The sequence below is a fragment of the Colletotrichum tamarilloi genome (genome assembly GCF_030869305.1).
Source record: "Colletotrichum tamarilloi strain Tom-12 chromosome Unknown Scaffold_9.1, whole genome shotgun sequence".
NCBI classification, from domain to species: domain Eukaryota; kingdom Fungi; phylum Ascomycota; class Sordariomycetes; order Glomerellales; family Glomerellaceae; genus Colletotrichum; species Colletotrichum tamarilloi.
Window position 1 is genome coordinate 750,516 of NW_026849392.1, and position 18,784 is coordinate 769,299.

Below are 18,784 nucleotides of genomic sequence, written 5' to 3' on the forward strand. Positions count from 1 at the left end.
TCCAGCTCATCCAGCTTCCGATCACTGCGATGTAGTAATCCCTACCCCTACCTACTCAAACTTTTGAAGTCTGGCCCACGCTTCATACATCTTCAATTCCGCCTGGGCCTTGGCCAGCTTATACTCGAGGTTCTCTCGATCCTCTGTCTGGCTTGGGTACGGGTAAGGTAAGCCAGCCTTACCGTTGGGTTCCCACTTGACCGATGGGGCCCAGGCACGTCTAGTGTGGCTGCGGACCGGCCTGGGTTCATGAAACTCCTCCTCCTCCTCTTCGTATTCCTCTTCGAAATCCTCTTCAGAATCTTCTTCCCCGGAATCATCTTCGGGATCCTCTCTGATGAGGACGGCGGTGGACGAAGCAGAGCCTCTTGGGGCTCGAATGGTTCGTCTCGGTGTGGCTGGGGGCGGTGCTGCAGTGCGCTGGCGCTGTGATGATCGCGTAGACGCGGGCTGCTGGATGTCCCTTTTGTTGACGACGGGAGTGGAAGGCGGCGTGATCATGGTCCTGGTCTTGATCGTGGCCGTGGCTGTGGTTGTGCGCTGTGGTCTCACGGGAGCCTTGACATCCATTTCCTCAGCGACGCCGCCATCAATACAAACTTCAAGGTACGACCGGATCCGAGCCTTCCACTGCGTAGCCATCTCTCCAGCCTGTGACTGGTGAGATCTCTTGCACAAGGCGAGACCGGCGAGTCGCTCGAGGTGGGCAGACGCAGACTCCAGACTACCGCAGTTGATAATGTCGAGCATGACGAACGCCATCTCGGATCGCGAGGCCTGGCTAACTGCGTTGCCGCAAGACGACTTTGTGGCGGAGTGGCCTTGGCAGTTGAAGCAGGATCTGATGTTGACTTCAAGGCAGGTCTGGAGCTCGGTTGTGGTTTTTAGCCATTTGGTTTTGATGGCGGCGACCATGGTTGCTTATGAGTTGAGGTGGAATGATGAGGAAAAACGAAGTATAAATGATGCTGCTTTCTCATTGACTAGGGAATAGACACGGAGAGAAGCTGTTGTAACCCATCGAGATGGAATGCGGCTCTCTGAAATCCACATCGTACTGACTGACCGTTTGCACGTCGGCCACGGCAGACTGGTGGTCATCGTCTTGGCCATGGGCAGCCACGGGGAAGGTCATGGAAAGCACTAGAGAATGAGCTGAAAGGCTAAAAGAGCCGTCTAGAGTTAAAACTGGTCTGTATCGGACATCCGCAGCTGCTAGAATATGTTTCTGCAGTATGCTAAATATTCGCAACGGCGGCGAGGTTACTTCGACAAAGAGTGTAACAAAGTATGAAACCTAACACTTACACTATTATCCGAGAAACAAGACAGCTTCAGTTGCATATTGTCTCTATATCCTCCATTATATTTGAGAAAGAGAAGACTCTCTGACTAGAACACAAGATATGAGAAGCGGACACCTTATTGATTGGATGAGCTTGGAGTTTTGGCGCAAGCACAAAGCCTCGTACGTCTTGCAGTATCGGATTCCAAGCAATCTCCAGCAACCGCATTTGATGCCTGCTGGGGCAGTTACGCTTGCGAAACAACAGCTGACCAGGGAAGCGAGGCAGGCAGGCTTTAATGCCAGCGGAGGGTCAATAATCCTGATCCGGTGTAGATCAAAACGGTACGGGTGCGATATGTGAGTGTAAAAGAACGGATGAATGTATGAGGCTGTCCAAATTGACGAGATGAATGGAAAGGTGCCTTCTAGAAGTATCGTGTTCCTGAGGCTTGGAAGCTCACAAGTAAACACTCTTGAACGTATCAAGATGCTGCATCACGGCAGACTACGTAGTCTTGGCAGTTACCGGGCAAATGGCTACGTTAGCCCATACTCACCGACAGGTGTGGGGAGGTATTATCTCTCGGTCTAGGTTCATTTGACTGACAGCGTAGGTGCAGGGCAGTATTTACTTGAGCTCCGTTAGCTGAAGAGGACGAAACATGCACGCTGACAACGTGTGACGAAAACGATATGGCCCCTTCTGACTTGTATGGCAGCCTCTTCATTGTGTAGACAAGTTAGGAACCAAGAGATTTTCCAAGGATGACTATCATCTGGCTTCCGTGACATTCTTCGGGTCGTTCTAGGGTGTTCATGCAGTTCTACACTATTCTTGCGGAGCGGCACACTGCATCATCAAGTAAACCCAACTTGCGCAAACGCATGATGCTAGGTGGTGAGACTGACCGACAGATTTGTGACCTCTCTTCCTAACAGCTGGAAGTTGTTTTTGCGCGCATGAATTCTGTAGCCTACCCAAATCATAGAATCCCAGTCATTCGTATGTTAGAACGGCAAAGACCAGATGGTACTGTGATCTGGGATGTTTACTGCAGTGGGAGGAGCTTGTTCGATAAGATGGTCATGATAGTAAGGTGTCCGGGAAGCTGTTCCTTTCCTTTTAGACTGAAGAGTAAAGTAAGGCATTTGCAACGAAGCGGGAAAAAGGGATTGACCCTCAAGCAATCAAACAAAAAGCGTCGGTGTGGGGTGGCCGAAGGACTGAAGTCGCACTCTGGAAACCCTCCAAATCCCACTCGACCACCCAACCTGTTACGCATTTTATGACAGGAAGGAAGGAGAAGAGACCCAAGTAGGTACGTCCTTCCGCATTCCCAATTAGGCGGCGCATTGTGTAAACAGCACCTGTCGTACCTTTACTCGACCAATGAACTGTGCTCTTGATGGTGCTCCTGCTCTAGGTTCTTTATTAAGTAACAAGACAATCAGTGGATCGTCCTGTCTTGAATTGATACAAGAGTATGCAAAATCTGCTTCCTTGAGTTTGACAAGAAGCTATTCGGACATTTGTATACGCCCGAAGGTTCCCGACTTTGGGTACCAGTTGGAGTTAAGCATGTAAGTTTTGCTGACTCACCTTGATCAACATATTCGTGCATCGTGGAGGAAACAGGCGTTTGCGCCGCTTGCAGATCATCGGATCGTGTTGCCGACGGGGTAGGTAAGCCCGGACTTTAAGGACTTAACTCAAGATAATTGGCCACCGACTTTATCTCATCTAAGAACTCAATCCCGCACTCATCACAACATTCTTGAAATTTTATTTCCAGAAGTGATTCGAACACATTGAACGAGCAGAATCAAACAACATGGACTTCGATTCCGAGACACAGGCAACCTCATCTCAGCGCATGTATACCGCGCGAGCTGACAACTATGAGAACTCATTCCATCCCGACTGGACCAAGCGCTTCATGGCCGTCGCAGATATCCAACCCGGTGAACGCGTTTTGATTCTAGCTTGCGGCACCGGCCTCGAGGTTTTCACCGCTGCTGACCAGGTGGGCGACACGGGCGAGATCGTCGGCCTCGACGTCACCGAGGCCATGCTCAACAAGGCGAGAGAGAAGCTAGAGCGCCTCAAGCCGAGTGCAAACATTCGTCTGTTCCTTCACGATGCCACAAAATTGGAGACTTTGCCGGAGCTGGAGGGGCAAAGTTTTGATGCCATCTTGTGCTCCAGCGCCTTTGTTCTCTTTGACGACCCTGAAGGTGTCGTTGCGAGGTGGCGCAACTTCCTGAGACCGGGAGGCAGGGTGGTCATCGATATCACGCATGAGGACAACTTCAAGATCGGACTCATTCTGGAGAAGGCGGCTAAGCGCCTACGGTCACGATTTCCCAGCAACAGGTCCTGGATCACGGACAAGAACTCCTTCACAAAGATTCTCGAGAGCGCAGGGTACGTGGTGGACAGGATCGAACTAATGCATAACATTTCCGGGCAAGGAGACACATATTACGGTATGGACCAGATTGACGAGCAGTTTGAGCATGTCACGAGCACGTCGTTGGTCACCAGTCTCCCGACGGAAGAGTTCAGGGACCAGGCTAGGGCACTCTTTCACGAAGAGTGGAAAAAGGCTGCCGTTGGCGGCCAAGTCGTCAACGTAGATGCTCTTTATATCTATGTAGCCCGGAGAACCTAGGCCCGGCCATGACATCTAATAAGAACCTTTCCTTGCGCACCTGGCTCTACAACTTCGCCTTACCACTGCCCTTGAGATTCGGCTTCACCGGGACCTTTGGATGGTCGCCCTCTAATGCGAGTCCAGTAACCTTCTCTAGTTCTTCTACCGCCTCGTAGGCTCGTCCTAGATGGACTTTGATAGTGTTGAACCCTTGCTTCTTCGCCTCCTTTAGGTTCTCGCCAATGTCGTCCAAGAACACGATATCCTGTGGTTTAATGCCCTCGCCCCACTTGAGCGCCTGGCCTCTCTCAGAGCTCGCATTCAGGGCAGCGTACTCGTTCAGCCTTTCCAGCGCGAGGTGATACATTCTCGGATCCGGTTTTCTCAAACCAGCATGTGCCGAAGAGACAAACACGTCAAACAAGCTGCGAACGGGGTCGTCCATGAAGTCTTTTCTATGCAGCTTGTGACCCTCGGGGAAAATTACGGTGTTGCTCAGCGCGGCGAGGATGTACTTCCCACTGGACTTGAGCTTTTTCAGCGCCGGGTACATCCACGGGTCCGGGGGAATTGAGTTGGCCATCATGGTGTTGAAGAGGTACTTGGCGTCGACGGTAGGTAAGGGTGGCGTCTCCTTAGGGAGAGATGGATTCTTTGCTTTTTGAGCGGCGTAGAATGCCTCCCAGCGGCCTTGGTCGTGAAGGTCCTTACTGAAGCCGTCAAAGAAGGCCTGGTCCATAGGTATTGAGCCCGTCTCAAGGCGATGCCAAAAGCCCGTAGGACTTGTCTTGGAGATGGAGTAATTCACCCATCCTGGCGGGATACCGAGACTGAGCTCATAATCTAGGATGGATTGAAATGGTGATACGACCTTGTCAAGTCAGAAAATTGGCCGTCATTGAAATATGATATGATACGCATGATTAACAACAACGCATTGGTGACTTGGAGGCTATTGAGCAGAAAGAAATCACAGGGTGCTACTTACACACACACCACCAATGTCGAATAAAAGCACCTTGGGCTGCTTGGAGTCTGTCATATCGTCTACAGCCTCGAGAACGTGATCAATCAGAAAGGTATCAGACTCTTCTAAGGACTGCATGGCTCCGAGAAACGGCAGATCTATGTTCTTACGAAGTAGTTATAGTAAACCCACAACTCGGGCCAGCGTTGAAAGTCGTGGAGAGCAGCGATGGGTTGGGGGGCCGAAACCTGGGGAAAGCCCCCACCTCGGTGCGGATTGTACCAGTGGACCTCGGCCCAAAGCACTAAGGCACTGAAGGAATTGAGAGGTCACTCGAGATGAGGTAAGCATAAGTGCACAGACCATGTCGTCCCCGGCCAAAGTCCAATCTCCACGTGACTCGTCCCCGACCTGCTTTGGGAGTGACAATCGAGAGGGGAGAGGTGGGGCCACACAATCTAGGGCTGCCCCAAAACCCACAGAGGAATATTATCGCGAAGTTGTGCCTTGGAACTTTTTTCACTCTTGACAACCCCCTTCGACAACCACCCACACCGACAAATTTGAGCCAACCGCCCGCTCATATACCGTCAAGATGGTAAGTTGATACATCAACCATCAGCTCGTCAAAAGCCTGAAAAATGGCCGAACGACAAATTGCGACAAAAACCTCCTCTTTCTAGCCAGCAATGGCGAAAAAGAAATGGCCCCCAATAGCAGACAGAAATGTCTCATGGGATTGAGAGTCAACGCAAGATGCTTCGGGTCAACAGGCCATATCTGAAGCGCAAATTGCTGACTCGGGATCTTTCGTACACAGGCTTTCCACAAGTTGGTGAAGAACAGCGCGTACTACAGGTAAGTCTCAAATCACTTTAGAGATCCCCATTCATAGGTTCTTTCGAGATCAGAGTTGGCTGACCTCTCCACTCCAGTCGCTTCCAGACCAAGTACAAGCGTAGAAGATCCGGCAAGACCGACTACTATGCCCGCAAGCGCCTGATCACCCAGGCCAAGAACAAGTACGGTGCCCCCAAGTACCGTCTTGTGGTCCGCTTCACCAACCGGGACATCATCATGCAAATCGTCACCTCTGAGCTCACCGGCGACAAGGTCTTCGTCGCTGCCTACGCTCACGAGCTCCCCGCCTACGGCATCACCCACGGCCTCACCAACTGGGCCGCCGCCTACGCCACCGGTCTCCTGATCGCCCGCCGTGCCCTCTCCAAGCTCGGCCTTGACAAGACCTTCACTGGTGTTGAGGAGGCCGATGGTGAGTTCACCCTCACCGAGGCCGCCGAGACCGACGACGGCGAGCGCCGCCCCTTCAAGGCCAACCTCGACGTCGGTCTCCACCGCACCTCCACTGGTGCCCGTGTCTTCGGCGCCATGAAGGGTGCCTCTGACGGTGGCATTCTCGTTCCCCACTCCGAGAAGCGCTTCCCCGGTTACGACATCGAGTCCAAGGAGCTCGACGCCGAGACCCTCAAGAACTACATCTTCGGCCAGCACGTCGCCGAGTACATGGAGACCCTCGCCGACGACGACGAGGAGCGCTACAAGTCCCAGTTCCAGCAGTACATTGACGACGACGTCGAGGCTGACGGTCTCGAGGAGCTCTACACCGAGGCCCACGCCGCCATCCGCGAGGACCCCTGGAAGAAGGAGGAGTCCGGAAACAAGAAGACCAAGGAGGAGTGGAAGGCCGAGTCCAAGAAGTACAAGACCAAGCGCCTCACAAAGGAGGAGAAGGAGCAGAAGGTCAAGGAGCGCATCGCTGCGTACCGTGCCGAGTAAATTCTTCCCTTTCTGTAGTAGCAAAGCGGTTTAATTCATTCGTGGTGGGGTTTGGCATCTGGGCAAGGCATTTGACGTTATGGCATGACAACTTTTCTTCAGTCTTCTTCGGGCGTTAATCAGGCAAACAAAAATCCGGAAGGAGGATTATGATGGTCACGGGAGGAGTCACAAAAAAAGACTCCTCAATTCAATAAGAATATCCCAAATGCCAGACGTCAAAAGCTATTGACCATCCATTGAAATGTTTTTGTCCGAATGAGGGGAACGTGATAAGTGACAGCAAGCCAACCCTCTCCTAAGCGCAGGTAACCGTTCGTCTTCTTGCAATCACAGCGATGCCGGTCTACGTCAAAACGAAAACGTGCGTGAGGAGACGGCGCTACTGTAACGCGGTGCCGTCTCACGCCTCGGCGGCACGATTGAAAATGCTTGATCGCTCGCTAGTCGGACTCGATGCACTCCGTGACAGGCGATGGACCTGTCGGCCGCAAGGTGACGCAGATTGGCAGGCGTGTGTGATCACTGTGGTGGTGAGGCACAAAAAAAAAAGAGGGAGGGCATGGGACCCCGCATAGGAGCACCAATGATATCAGATCATGCGAGACGGCATTGGGGAAATGCGTCGATCTCTTACGAGAATCAAGAGATGATGGCATCTGCAAAACTTTTGGAGCCCCAGAGGGTTCCGGGATAGTGCAAAGGGCCATTGGCTTCATACACCTCGCGATGATGTCGGCACGGGTCTCCGTACAGACTATCGTGAGAGATGTTGAATCTGAGATGGGTCACAGCCTCCTCGCTTTTCCCCTTGACCAGGTAATCATGCCGCTACTGCTGCGAGGCAGAGATGGGTCGATTCCCGTCTGGTCCCACAAAGCGTCCGAAAACTTTGTATGGCGACATAGGTAAAATTGAGGAGACACCATGAGATCCAATTTGGATCTCTCCGGCAATGACAAGGGACTTCAGAGGAGCGTAGGAGACACTGGCACACTGCAGCTATGCGCCAATTCCAGGAAGTCAACGATGAGAGGAAACGAGCCGAGATTCGCATTTCGTCACGTCGCGCGCGGGAATTACGGGATGAACGGAGGGCATAGCGCGGGGATGGGAGGGTCGCGAGAGGCGGAAATCCCACCTGGAGTCCCAGACCCGAAGCACATCATTTCATCCGGTTGAAAAATAAAGGAATGGTACGCTGGGAAATACGGTACACTGCTGCAGAAGGAGACAAGAGCCCACAACCGCTCCGATGTGCCGCCACGCAAGGTTCCGTTCGAGAGTGGGTGAGTGAGAGTCCCTGGTATTGTAGCGGTGTCCGTTTGTCTGCCCCTTTTAGACGAAGGGACACCGCTGAATGTTAAAGCAGGGGAGTCCCCCAACGGCAGCTCCGTTGAGTGAGGGCCCCGTGATGTCGCGATGCTCATGAGGCGGTCAGCGGGTCACTCCATGGTCGACAGTGGCCCGTCTTGTGTATCCGTACTTATTTATGCTCGTGGACTGGTGGCCCATTTTCTTCCAAATCACTGCAAGATCAAAGAGTGCCTCTGGACCCCGAATCGACGCCGCTGTACTTACGCGGTAGTGTACAATGGGGTAGTAGGTAGGTAGTGCACCTAAATGTGAAGGTTATGACTGCAAATGGCAAGTGTGAACTTTGTCTGGCTTGTGCGCGGGCGTTTGGCGGCTTGTTTTGACAACGTGCAGGATGCTTGAGCGAGCCCAGTCACTCTATTCCGTAGAGTCCAGCGTTCAACTGTCAATGACTTGGCAGGCCCGCCGCCCCAAGGGTGAGCTGTGTGGTCAGTCCGGTGGTCAAGAGGCGCGCGATTAATAAGAGCCCCCATCTGCGTCCAGCCCACGTCCTCCTGTGACTCTGCAGTAGTGTGCGGTTCTAGTGGCAGGTTGCAGAAAGATGCAGGGCTGTTCGTCCGCTTGCGAATGGAGAGTGAAGGCTGTGTGTGACGATGTGTGGTGACCAGTGAGGGTCGCCTTGTCGTGGATGCCAGGCGATTGGCGCCGAAATGAAGGTAACTCAGCTGGGGCAAGTTAGCAGCACACGGGGGGGGGGGGGGGGGGGGGGGGGGGGGGGGGGTGGGGGGGGGGGGGGGGGAGGAGGGGGGGGCGGGGGGGGGGGGGGGGGGGGGGGGGGGGGGGGGGGGGGGGGGGGGGGGGGGGGGGGGGGCCGGGGAGTCTCGAGAGACTGAGAGTGAGAGTCTGAGAGAGTTCCAGGTTGCTCTCTCTCGCTCTCCTGACGTTCATGATCCCCGCTGACGAGTGGAGAGGGCCGGCAGTGGCATCCAACCAGAGGAGAGTTGAAGCAATCCACTGGCTACCTGCTGACTGTAGGGCGGCGGAGGTCCCCTACAAGTACGAAGTCGGTGGTAAAGTACATGGGTCCTGGAGCCAAGCTATGTGCCATCCACGGAGGACGAAAACCGCGATACCGGTACCTCTGGCGGTTGGCCGTGTCAGGTCCTGCTGCGTGCGGTGAGGAGGCACGGACAGGCGCAGTATCCGTACGCAGTAACAGTTGAGTGTGCGCGTGTGATGTTTCCACCACAGATGTCCTATCTCAAGCCCAACTGCGGTGCTGGTCGTCTCAATATGGCGGGCCGAGGTTCTTACCCGGGGATCTGATCTCCCAAGTTGGCAGTGCCCACGAGAGGGGAGTTTGGGGCCGGGATGGAGCGAGCCGCGGAAGACGGGAGTATTTGACCAAATTGAGGTACGCAAGAAGTCTAGGAACATTGGTGGTTAAAGACAAAAAAAAAAAAAAAAGACAAGGGCCGTCAGTGCTGCATGAAAAAACATACCGGGGAAGATTGCGGCATAAGATGTCCGTCCGTCTGAAGGTTGTTGACGCGGGACTTCCCATCGGGCCAGGATACTGGGAGGACGGCAGGTGAGGGACGGTATATATCGCCAGGGATAGTTGAATTTGTGTTTGGATGCCATTAAAGCCTCTTTTCCTCTTGGTTTTCCTTTCTTGCTTTCCGTGGGTCTGCGTTGCAAATTGTAAATGTGCCTTAGGGCGGGAAACCATTGCATCTTGTTTCATTGGCGATGAACAAGTGGTGACAAGTTGACAACAGTCAGCAATGGCGGAGGAAAGCACGACATTGGACTCCCGTAAGGGGTACTTCTTCTACAGAGTAGCCCATGTGTTTGGGTAGGTACCTCAGGCCAGCCAAGACCGGGTGGCCCCTCGGGTGAAAGTGAAGTCTCCAAAAACCAACCAGCCTGGGCCATGGCGCCGCTCATCTCCTGCCAATGACGAGATGCTTCGCCTCTAAAAAGGTTAATGAACCCCCCGCTAAAGCTGCCACGTCCGGCCTTTCCTTCAAGGAACCTTACGGCAAGGTACGGACTCTCTGGCTGCTTCCTGATTGCGCTCACTGTTTTTATTGCGAACCCAATGGAAGGTACCAAGGGTAGGAACTGAGGAAGGCATTACCGCAGCGGCAGTGCGGAGTACGTAGCTACGAATACCTGCCGTTCCCCCTCCTCCCCTCCCCTCCCCTCCCCATCCGGACCCGGACCCTGACGTGAGGTTTCCGAACCTGCGAGTCTCCCCCAAGTACTTGGTCCCTGCCATCACCCAAGACCACCGCGAGCCCACGACTTATTCGTACCTTCTCTCCCGTCCTCGACCAACATCCCACGCTCGCCCTACCACACCCTTTCACGCCAGCTAGCCCGGCTTTTCCAGAGCTGGACCATCGATTGCAAAGCGAGGCAGCTTCTGTCCGCTCTTGCTCCGAATCGACTTACCGGAAGGATCCAAGGTGGTGTCCAAGGAACCGGGGCTAATAATCAACGAACCTCCGAGTACACTACGAAGTACCCTCCACCTCCCGCTTCCGCCTCCTCTTAGAAATCAACCCAAAAGTCACCCTCTGCCCGGCCTGCGCGCGCAACTATTCCATTCCTTTCTGTTGCGCCAAAATCGAAGAAGTGACAACCACCACCACCACCTTCTTCTTCACCTCCTCCGCCAAGCATTCCTCTCTCATCGTCGCCCCCTCTTCGCCTGTCCGGACGACTTCGTGCCTCTTTTTTGGGGCCCTTTTGCGGCTTCTTTGGTCCTTGACCTGTGTTCTACCCTTGCACAGCATCTCTGCGACAATCGTTATGGAGCAGGTTCATGGAGTAGATGTTAGCTGGATGACCCACGGCGGCTCTCCGAAAGGTATGCAAAACGTCCCATCTGACCTCATTCTCCAGGGCAGCTAGTTGGCTATTGCGCTGGACCCCCAGTCACCCACTCACCACTCATATCGCGCTCGCCAACGCTGCCCTGCCTGCACCCGCATCCCAAGCCAAGTCGACCCAGATAAGCAGCTCGGCCTCGACCTACGAGCGCTTGCCACTGTCGACCGCATCTCTGGGTCTCTCGTGCCTGGCCTGTGGATATATCCAAGAGCCCGTCACTTCCCTCCACCTTCTCTCCTACCTCTCCATCGCGCATTATTTTCAATTACTCAAGTCCCCAAATCCTTCCCCTGCTAATCCAAGATGCGCCTCACAGACAGACCGCCGAAATCATTACCCATACGGCGATCCTCAACGTCCGCACCCAAAGAGTCATCACCACTCCCTTCTCCGACCATCGGCCAACCCGTTGGCAACGGGAACACCAACGGCACAACCGACACTGCGAAAGCGACAACAGAAGAATCAAAACCTATCCCAGTCTCGAGACCGCCTTTGGGTAGAAGTCCGTCGAACGAAAAATCACCAGGGCCGAACGGTACTCCGCCAACCCGCCGGAACTCGTGGTTTTCCAACATCTCTTCCAAGTTTTCCTCTTCACCAGACAGCAAGACTGCCCAGGCAAACCAGCAAGCACAAAGCACGCCGCCAAAGGACTCTGGTCCAGTACCCCCGAAAGTGACTCCTGCAAAGAACGCCGTGCTCGCACATGCCGCCAAAAACGATGGCGACCAGCCTTACACCCCGGCACCTCCCGGGCGCGGCCAGGCCGGTTTTCTGGGGGTCTTCCGCCGACTGTCTTCGTCTGGCGGTGTCTTAGGACAAGGAACGAGAGGAACACACGGCCTGGTAGAGCGGAAGATTCTGAACGTTGACCGCAACCGCGAACGTTGTCAAATTTCGGACTTGCATCAGGCGAAACTCCGGAGGGTTGCATTCAGCGTTGATGTCGAAATTGCGCCGATGCCTAAGTACGTCGATACAGATATGCCCGTCAAGAAGCCACTCGAGAAGTCGAAAACGAAGAAGATGACGGAGAAGGGTGAGGGCGAGGCACTGAAGAACCCGAAAAGTCTGGAGCAGCAAAAGGAGCGCGATGGCATCATCCATACAACGGGTGAAACCGTGCCAAAAGAACCAGAAACGGAGGGGGTGGACTCGGCCAAAACCAAGGATGATGACGCGAGCGGCGTAAGCGCTGCATCCGCGGATAAGGAGAAAGACACCAAGAAGAAGGAAAAGAAGAAGAAGAGCGAAGAGGAGAGGAAAGCAAGGAAAGAGAAGAAACGGAAACAAGCTGAGGCTAACGGCACGATTCCCATGGAAATCCACGTCGACGATAGCGACTCCTCCAGCGAAGGCACCCCAGCCGCAACGCCCAAGACGACAGCGTCTCCCACAACAAACCCGGTGAGGATATACCGCCGTTGCTGCCAGTTGAGAGAGACACCCATTCTCAAGAAGATCACCGAACAACTGAATAGCCCTTCAAATTGCTCTTCCGACATAGGAATGGTGCAGAAGTTGGATTTGACGGGCTACTGGATGCAGCTCCCTGACTTGATCACTCTGGGCGATTACTTGGCGGTCGTGCCGGTTAAGGAGGTTATCTTGGAGAACTGCGGCCTGACAGATGAAGGCGTCAGGGTGATATTGGCCGGTCTCCTGGCTGCGAAGAAGCCTGATTCGAAGAGGCGGAAGCAAGCCAAGGCAGATTGTCTCACTACGCAGGGCGGCTTCGTTGAACGGCTCGTCCTCAAGAACAACAAGATTGGACCCGAGGGTTGGAAGCACATGTTCCTCTTCATCTACCTCTGCCGAACGCTCAAGTTCCTCGACGTCTCGACGATATCCTTCCCCCGTCCTACTCAACCGGCACAGAACGGAAACGGGCATGGACACCACTTGCTCAGACATAACTACAATGACGAGCAACCCCAAAACATATGCGCGACCCTGTTTGCCAAGGCCATTGGCGAACGACTGGGCGGCGCTACATTGGAACTACTCAACCTCGGAGAGACTAACCTCAACTCGAATGATCTCGGCATGGTAATAGACGGTATCATTCAGTGTGGCGTAAAACGACTTGGTCTTGCTCACAACAACATTGACGAAAAGGGACTCAGGCATGTTGCCAGATATCTCTCCACAAGCGGATGCGAGGGCCTAGACTTGGGCGGCAACGATCTAAGAGATCAAACTGACATCATTGCCAATGCAATTTCGGAAAAGGACTCTTTGTGGGCACTCAGTCTGGCTGAGTGCAACTTGAAACCTGGCTCGCTTTGCAAGATTTTCCCTGCGCTTGCTCAGCTCAAAGACTTCCGCTTTATCGACCTTTCTCACAATCGGGATCTGTGCAAATCGGACCCCAGTGCCATTGGTCTCTTGCGCAAGTAAGTCATACCGATTCACTCAACGAGATTACGAAGCTGACAACATTTAGGTATCTACCAAAGCTGCAGGGACTCCGGCGTGTTCACCTTGCTGATGTCGCCATGACATCCGAGCAAGCTATTGCGCTTGCCGAGATTCTCCCTGAGGCTAAAATGCTCGCCCACATTAGTTTTCTGGAGAATCCAGAGCTCGTCAAACTTGCAGATGCCAAGACTGAGGATGCCCAGGAGGAAGCTTGTGCGCTCTATGCATCCTTCCTTGCCGCTACACGTGTCTCCAAGACTATTGTGTGTGTCGACATTGATGTACCGAGCGACAATTCCGGCGAGGTCGTCAAGGCTTTAGCCAAGCAAGTGGTCGCCTACTGCTTGCGGAATATGGAGCGATTCCCCATTGGCGACATAAGCGCGGTCATTTCAACAGTCCTAGCCGAATCTCAGGACTCGTTGCCAGGCGGCCCAATCCCACCTTATCCCGATGTACTCGCACATCTCGTCGGCCACGACGTTCTCAGAGAAGACTCGGACAACGAGTCCGCGCCAGACGATGATTATGTCATTGGGGGCACCGGTGTTGTCAAGGCTCTCACTTGCTGTCTCAAGAACAGGGGAGATGAATCGAGAAGGCAATCTGGCGAGTTCATCCGGGATTTCGAAGATGGCGTCCCAGTGCCTGCGAGCCCGCGACCGAAGCTACCTCCAGGAAAGGCCAAGGATATGTCGAAGCATCTACTGGCCAGCGCCCGCAAGATTCGTCAGAGGCTGCAGCCAGCACTGTCCAAGGCTAGAGTCAATCCGCAGGAAGATGAGCACAACCTGCGCAAGTTGATGTTCCTCGACGTTACACTTGCCAATATTATCAAGCGGTTCGAAGATGAATTTCCTGAAACCCGCGTGTCCACAGATGAGGCATCGGAGACCACCTTGCCCAGCCAGAGTGACCAACTCGGGACTTCGCTATCCTCGACGGAGGATCCTGATCAGCACAGCATTCCGTCCGATGCCGAGGACGAGACCGGCTTATCGGTCCGGCCTGGTCTGCCGCGCACGAATTCGACGTTGTCGCATACCTCGAAAGCACTCGCCGAAGAAGAGGGTAGAATGCACAGGGCCGGCCACAAGATTCGGTCTGGAATTATCAAGCCCGAGTACTACGGTCTGCTGAGTGGTGTACTCGAAGTTGGCCTCGACCCTAAGCACACAGCTATGCTTCACCAGATGATTGAAGAGATTGATGAGCCTGATTTGACCCAAAAGGTTGAACAAAAGGGCATCATGCGCGTCTTCAACGAGGACCGCGATCAGGTCCGTGAGGGACTTCGAGCACTTGATCCCATGCACTGGGATCGGTTCGTCGAGAGTCAGGAGAAGGCCCGTGGCAATGTCAAGGCAGGCATGACCAGCCCAGCAAAGCCCGTGGATGAGAACGCCATTGAGGACTGATCCTTTGGCCTCTCATGAATGGCCACATTTGCATCATACTACGGCGGCTTATTTGCCGCCTTTTGTACTCGTAATTTGCTCGACATGAAATGTTGGATTGGGGACTTTTTGAAACGATGAGAAGCAAGCAAAGGCGTAACGCGAGGAGGGAGTCCGTCATTCACCAAAACAATCCTTCCTCTGGGCGTCTTCAAAGATACCAAGGCAATCGGGTTCACTTGATACGTTCATATATCTTGGGATGTGGATGGATTCATCTCCAGCGACGGGAACAGAAGAGTTCGTCAAAGTCATGGAGGGAAGCAGCCAAAACGGACAGTCGCTACTGAAACCTGTACTAGTGTACAACAGCATTCTAAAGCAATGACCACATTCCTCGCCCTCTTTAGGGTGAGAAGGCCGCCGGGTCTGACGTGCCAAAATGTCTCTGCAGCTCGATATAATGCATATTATGAATCGTGTTCAAGTGAAGTTTAATGGCCATCACTGCAGTAAACGTCAAGTGGTGTTTACGCTTGTCAAAAGGCAAGCTACCGGACTCTAGAGCGAGACAGCCCCAGATTGTGTGAAGGGCAGAGTAAAGGCTAGGAGGTAAAGCTATCTGGCTGGTGTGCTGACGAGGTTCAGACACCACCTCACATCTTATATACATGGGAGAAGGGGCTGCCAGCAGTACCCTCTAAGCGTGCGACGGCTAAGGATATACAAACTATCGACTCTAACGCTGGTGATCTACGGTCGATAGGAACCATATCTCAAGCCGAGTGACTAGCGCAACCGAGTCCGATGTGTTTCTCTCTGGTCGATATGCTCAGGTTTTGACATCGCCACAATCTCATCGCCTAATCCGGCGAATTTCTAGACTTTCAATTGGTCTATGCGTCAAGTGCCAGATCAACATCCAAGTCCCACGGGTCTCGCAGTCTTAGGTAGGATAGATCGTTCGGACTCTCGCTACTTGAGTGTCCGTATACCATACACTGCCAGTCCAAAAGCCAGATCTCACAGACTAAAGCCAAGAAATGTTTAAATCTAACAGCGACGGGAGCGCATCTGATGTACATTAAACTTAAACTTCGTGGGGACTGGGGAGAGGGCCCGGGGATATGATTCAAACAATGCCAAGGCCCGCCGGTCACATAACCCATCCATCCATCCACCCTCTTGCCTGTGTTTCCTGTCAGAACTGGGATGTCCATCGCAGTAACTTAGGTTTGTGAGAGCCTTTGTTGTTAAACTCATACATGGGCATCCAAAGGTAAATGGATAGCGGAATTGATTAGACTTGAGGTTCAATGGAGTAGCCTTCGCAGTTCGTCTGATCTGCTCCTTATTCTCGAGATAAGAAGGAAAATTAGACGTTCCGCCCACCGGTCTTCCTCTTCTTACTCGGCCAGGAAACCTTTCTATAACCAGAGGGAGGTAGAGAGGAACGATTCTTCAACTTACACTCGCTTTCATCATCTCATCTGATCCTCTCATTGACCGTCTCCTGTTTTCTCAATTTACATACACATTCGCTTGCATCACAGCACCCACAGACGGAAGAAGATGAAGCTATCAGACAGACTCGCGCTGCTCTTAGCAGCAGCAGCAGCAGCAGGTCCGGCGGCAGCCTTTACAAACACCAAAGTCGACTTTTTCATGCGCAAGAACATCGATCCCATCGTCATCCCGGGCCAGTACAAGAGCCACATGCACAGCTTCTTCGGCAGCGACGCGGTGAGGGTGAACATGAGCTCGACGGCCGAGTTGCAAAAGGGGTGTTCTACGGCGCAGAACCCGAATGATTTTTCCGTATATTGTATGTTTATTCTCCTTCTCCCTCCCGCCACTCGTCCTATAGCGAGCAATCTCAACTAACACCCCTCCGTTAGGGATCCCCACGCTCTACCACGTCCAAGGCGAAACCCGAACGCCCATCGAGCCGGTCTCGTTCGTAGCCTACTACAACTTTGACAAGGACCCGGCCGAGGTGCCCATCCCGCCCAACTTCTCCGTCGTGGCGGGCAACTCCAAGGCCTCGACGGAAGCGGACCTGGTCCCCGGGTCCGACGTGACGTGGCTCTGCCAGAACCAAGCCTTCGACGCAGGCGGGAAAGAGCATTCCCAGTTCCCGCAGAACACGTGCTCGACTTCTCTACAGGCGGTCCTGTGGTTCCCGGACTGCGTTGACGAAACCACCCTCAAGTCTGCCTACTCTGATAGGAAGACGGGGGCGTGCGCGGGCGGGATGAAGAGGATGCCGCAGCTGCGATTTAGTATACGCTACGATACCAAGAAGGCGATCCCCGAAGGCTGGAAGGGCGGGGACCCGCCGATCGAGCTCGCGTGCGGCGGGAGCCGGTGTTTCCACGGGGACTTTGTGAATGGATGGCTCGAGGAGGCGGCCAGGACCATGGTTACCGGGTTGAAGAGTAAGAGGGAGTTTGAGGCGGTGGATGGGCCGAATGGGAAGGCTAGGGCGGGGAGTGTTTGTAAGAGGAAGGCGACGGACGCGGATCCGGGGAATGGGACTGGGGATTGGGCGGAGAGTGTGAAGATGATGGGGGCTGGGAAGAGGAGGAGGAGGAGGACTGGGCCGGTGAGGAGAATGGGGTTGTGAGGGTTATAAATGAATGCCAGGATACGATGTGTTTGTTCTGAAGATGAATGGATGGCCGGGTTCCTGGTGATGGATATGTCGCAACTTTGGAATGGGCAGCGATGCTACTTTCATTCATCGGAGTAGCAAGATGAGTACTGGAAGAGTTCTCACTATCAAAATACCTGACCAAACATCAATATCAATTTCGAGATGTCTACCTCATGAGAAGTCTCTCCCCAAAGTTGATGGACGAATAAACAGAGACCGGACTTCATTGCCGGCTTCCACATGCAGACTTCTATCCATTGCACTGAACGTTCTATAACATCCACTCGTCTCCACAGTGTCTCTTGAGTGGAGGAAAGGAATCGAATTGATGTTTAGAGGAGACGAACGTCGATTGAGTAATGGTGCATTTTTAAGCAATCCTGCCTTGGCAGTTTATCGCGTTGTATTTCTGTAGTAGAATGCAATAATCATGCTGGTGTGGGGGATGAGCATGATATGTACTTGATAGTGTCACATGGCTATGATCTACTTGATCAAACCGTTGTCCTACCAGACCGCGGTGTGATTCCCATGGCCAGCATGATGTCTTCCAGGCTCGAACAACGCAATGTGCCCAGGAGTATAGTCGGAGGATGAGAAGAAGCTTCGAGGACTACCATACAAAAGACAACAGATACCGAAATAAGGTCATCTCCCATGTTACGGCAGACTACGGCTCAAGAAGACAATATAAGGTAGGCACGCTTGATATCAAGGTCTGGACAGCTTAACTCAGACCCGAGATACCCCTCGCTCAGTAGGTATTGACAACCAGCCTCAACTCAATGCCCATGGCGCCGCTCGTCACAAGCCGCAGCAAGCAAACCAAAGCCAGCCTGACCTCCCCTACGTCTACCGGTATCCCACAGCGTGAACACCGATGAAGCGCCACACCAGAGACGGCTAGACAGCCATCGATCGGTGATTTGTATCAACTACGGGCCGAGCACATACATAGGTATGTAGTAGGTATCCGTAGAGAACGTCAAGCCACTTGGGATGACAAAATGGGCAGGGAACTAATTAGGTAGGTAGTCTAACGATGCCGATGGGGTAATGCTCCTAAGGACTTGGAAGAAAAGTATTCGAAAAAGGAATCAATGTCGTCCGCGTCGGGGCCCTCGGGAGTCGGGAGCGCCCAGTTTAGCTCCACGCGGACGGGTATCCGGCCGGAAAAAAAGACCTCGAGGCTTGTCGCTTGGCCCTGCCATCGCTGGGGCACGCCTCGATCGAGCAAAAGGCCGTAGTTGCTCCTTTCACTCTGGCGTAGTGGGTGGTGGGTGAGCGCTGAGCCCTGCGTCATAACTGGAGCCTCTCCCCTCCACCCCAAGGCTAAGCCGGGGGCAGCCACCGAAAGATGGAAGGCCAAGACGGGTCTTGAGT

The 18,784-nt window shown here is 53.5% G+C and overlaps 7 protein-coding genes across 7 annotated transcripts; 4 read left to right on the top strand and 3 right to left on the bottom strand.

Annotated features, from left to right (window-relative positions):
- Positions 1-51: 51 nt before the first annotated feature.
- On the bottom strand, positions 52-915 carry CTAM01_03990 (uncharacterized protein; the record flags this gene model as incomplete). The annotated part of the gene is made up of 1 exon (XM_060520020.1): positions 52-915. The coding sequence occupies one exon, from the start codon at positions 913-915 to the stop codon at positions 52-54; it is 864 nt and encodes a 287-aa protein (XP_060385441.1).
- Positions 916-3,120: 2,205 nt separating this feature from the next.
- CTAM01_03991 (methyltransferase) lies at positions 3,121-3,960 on the top strand (the record flags this gene model as incomplete). The annotated part of the gene is made up of 1 exon (XM_060520021.1): positions 3,121-3,960. One exon carries the CDS (start codon positions 3,121-3,123, stop codon positions 3,958-3,960), a length of 840 nt encoding a protein of 279 aa, XP_060385442.1.
- A 46-nt stretch (positions 3,961-4,006) lies between these two features.
- On the bottom strand, positions 4,007-5,047 carry CTAM01_03992 (haloacid dehalogenase-like hydrolase; the record flags this gene model as incomplete). The annotated part of the gene is made up of 2 exons (XM_060520022.1): positions 4,007-4,813; positions 4,931-5,047. 2 exons carry the CDS (start codon positions 5,045-5,047, stop codon positions 4,007-4,009), a joined length of 924 nt encoding a protein of 307 aa, XP_060385443.1.
- Positions 5,048-5,612: 565 nt separating this feature from the next.
- Positions 5,613-6,706, top strand: CTAM01_03993 (ribosomal L18p/L5e family protein; the record flags this gene model as incomplete). The annotated part of the gene is made up of 3 exons (XM_060520023.1): positions 5,613-5,654; positions 5,730-5,767; positions 5,845-6,706. 3 exons carry the CDS (start codon positions 5,613-5,615, stop codon positions 6,704-6,706), a joined length of 942 nt encoding a protein of 313 aa, XP_060385444.1.
- A 2,605-nt stretch (positions 6,707-9,311) lies between these two features.
- Positions 9,312-9,587, bottom strand: CTAM01_03994 (uncharacterized protein; the record flags this gene model as incomplete). Its single annotated transcript, XM_060520024.1, has 2 exons — positions 9,312-9,450; positions 9,526-9,587. The coding sequence occupies 2 exons, from the start codon at positions 9,585-9,587 to the stop codon at positions 9,312-9,314; spliced, it is 201 nt and encodes a 66-aa protein (XP_060385445.1).
- Positions 9,588-10,843: 1,256 nt separating this feature from the next.
- On the top strand, positions 10,844-14,766 carry CTAM01_03995 (cell wall biogenesis protein Mhp1; the record flags this gene model as incomplete). Its single annotated transcript, XM_060520025.1, has 3 exons — positions 10,844-10,901; positions 11,241-13,323; positions 13,374-14,766. The coding sequence occupies 3 exons, from the start codon at positions 10,844-10,846 to the stop codon at positions 14,764-14,766; spliced, it is 3,534 nt and encodes a 1,177-aa protein (XP_060385446.1).
- A 1,551-nt stretch (positions 14,767-16,317) lies between these two features.
- CTAM01_03996 (uncharacterized protein) lies at positions 16,318-17,371 on the top strand (the record flags this gene model as incomplete). The annotated part of the gene is made up of 2 exons (XM_060520026.1): positions 16,318-16,570; positions 16,644-17,371. 2 exons carry the CDS (start codon positions 16,318-16,320, stop codon positions 17,369-17,371), a joined length of 981 nt encoding a protein of 326 aa, XP_060385447.1.
- Positions 17,372-18,784: the final 1,413 nt, after the last annotated feature.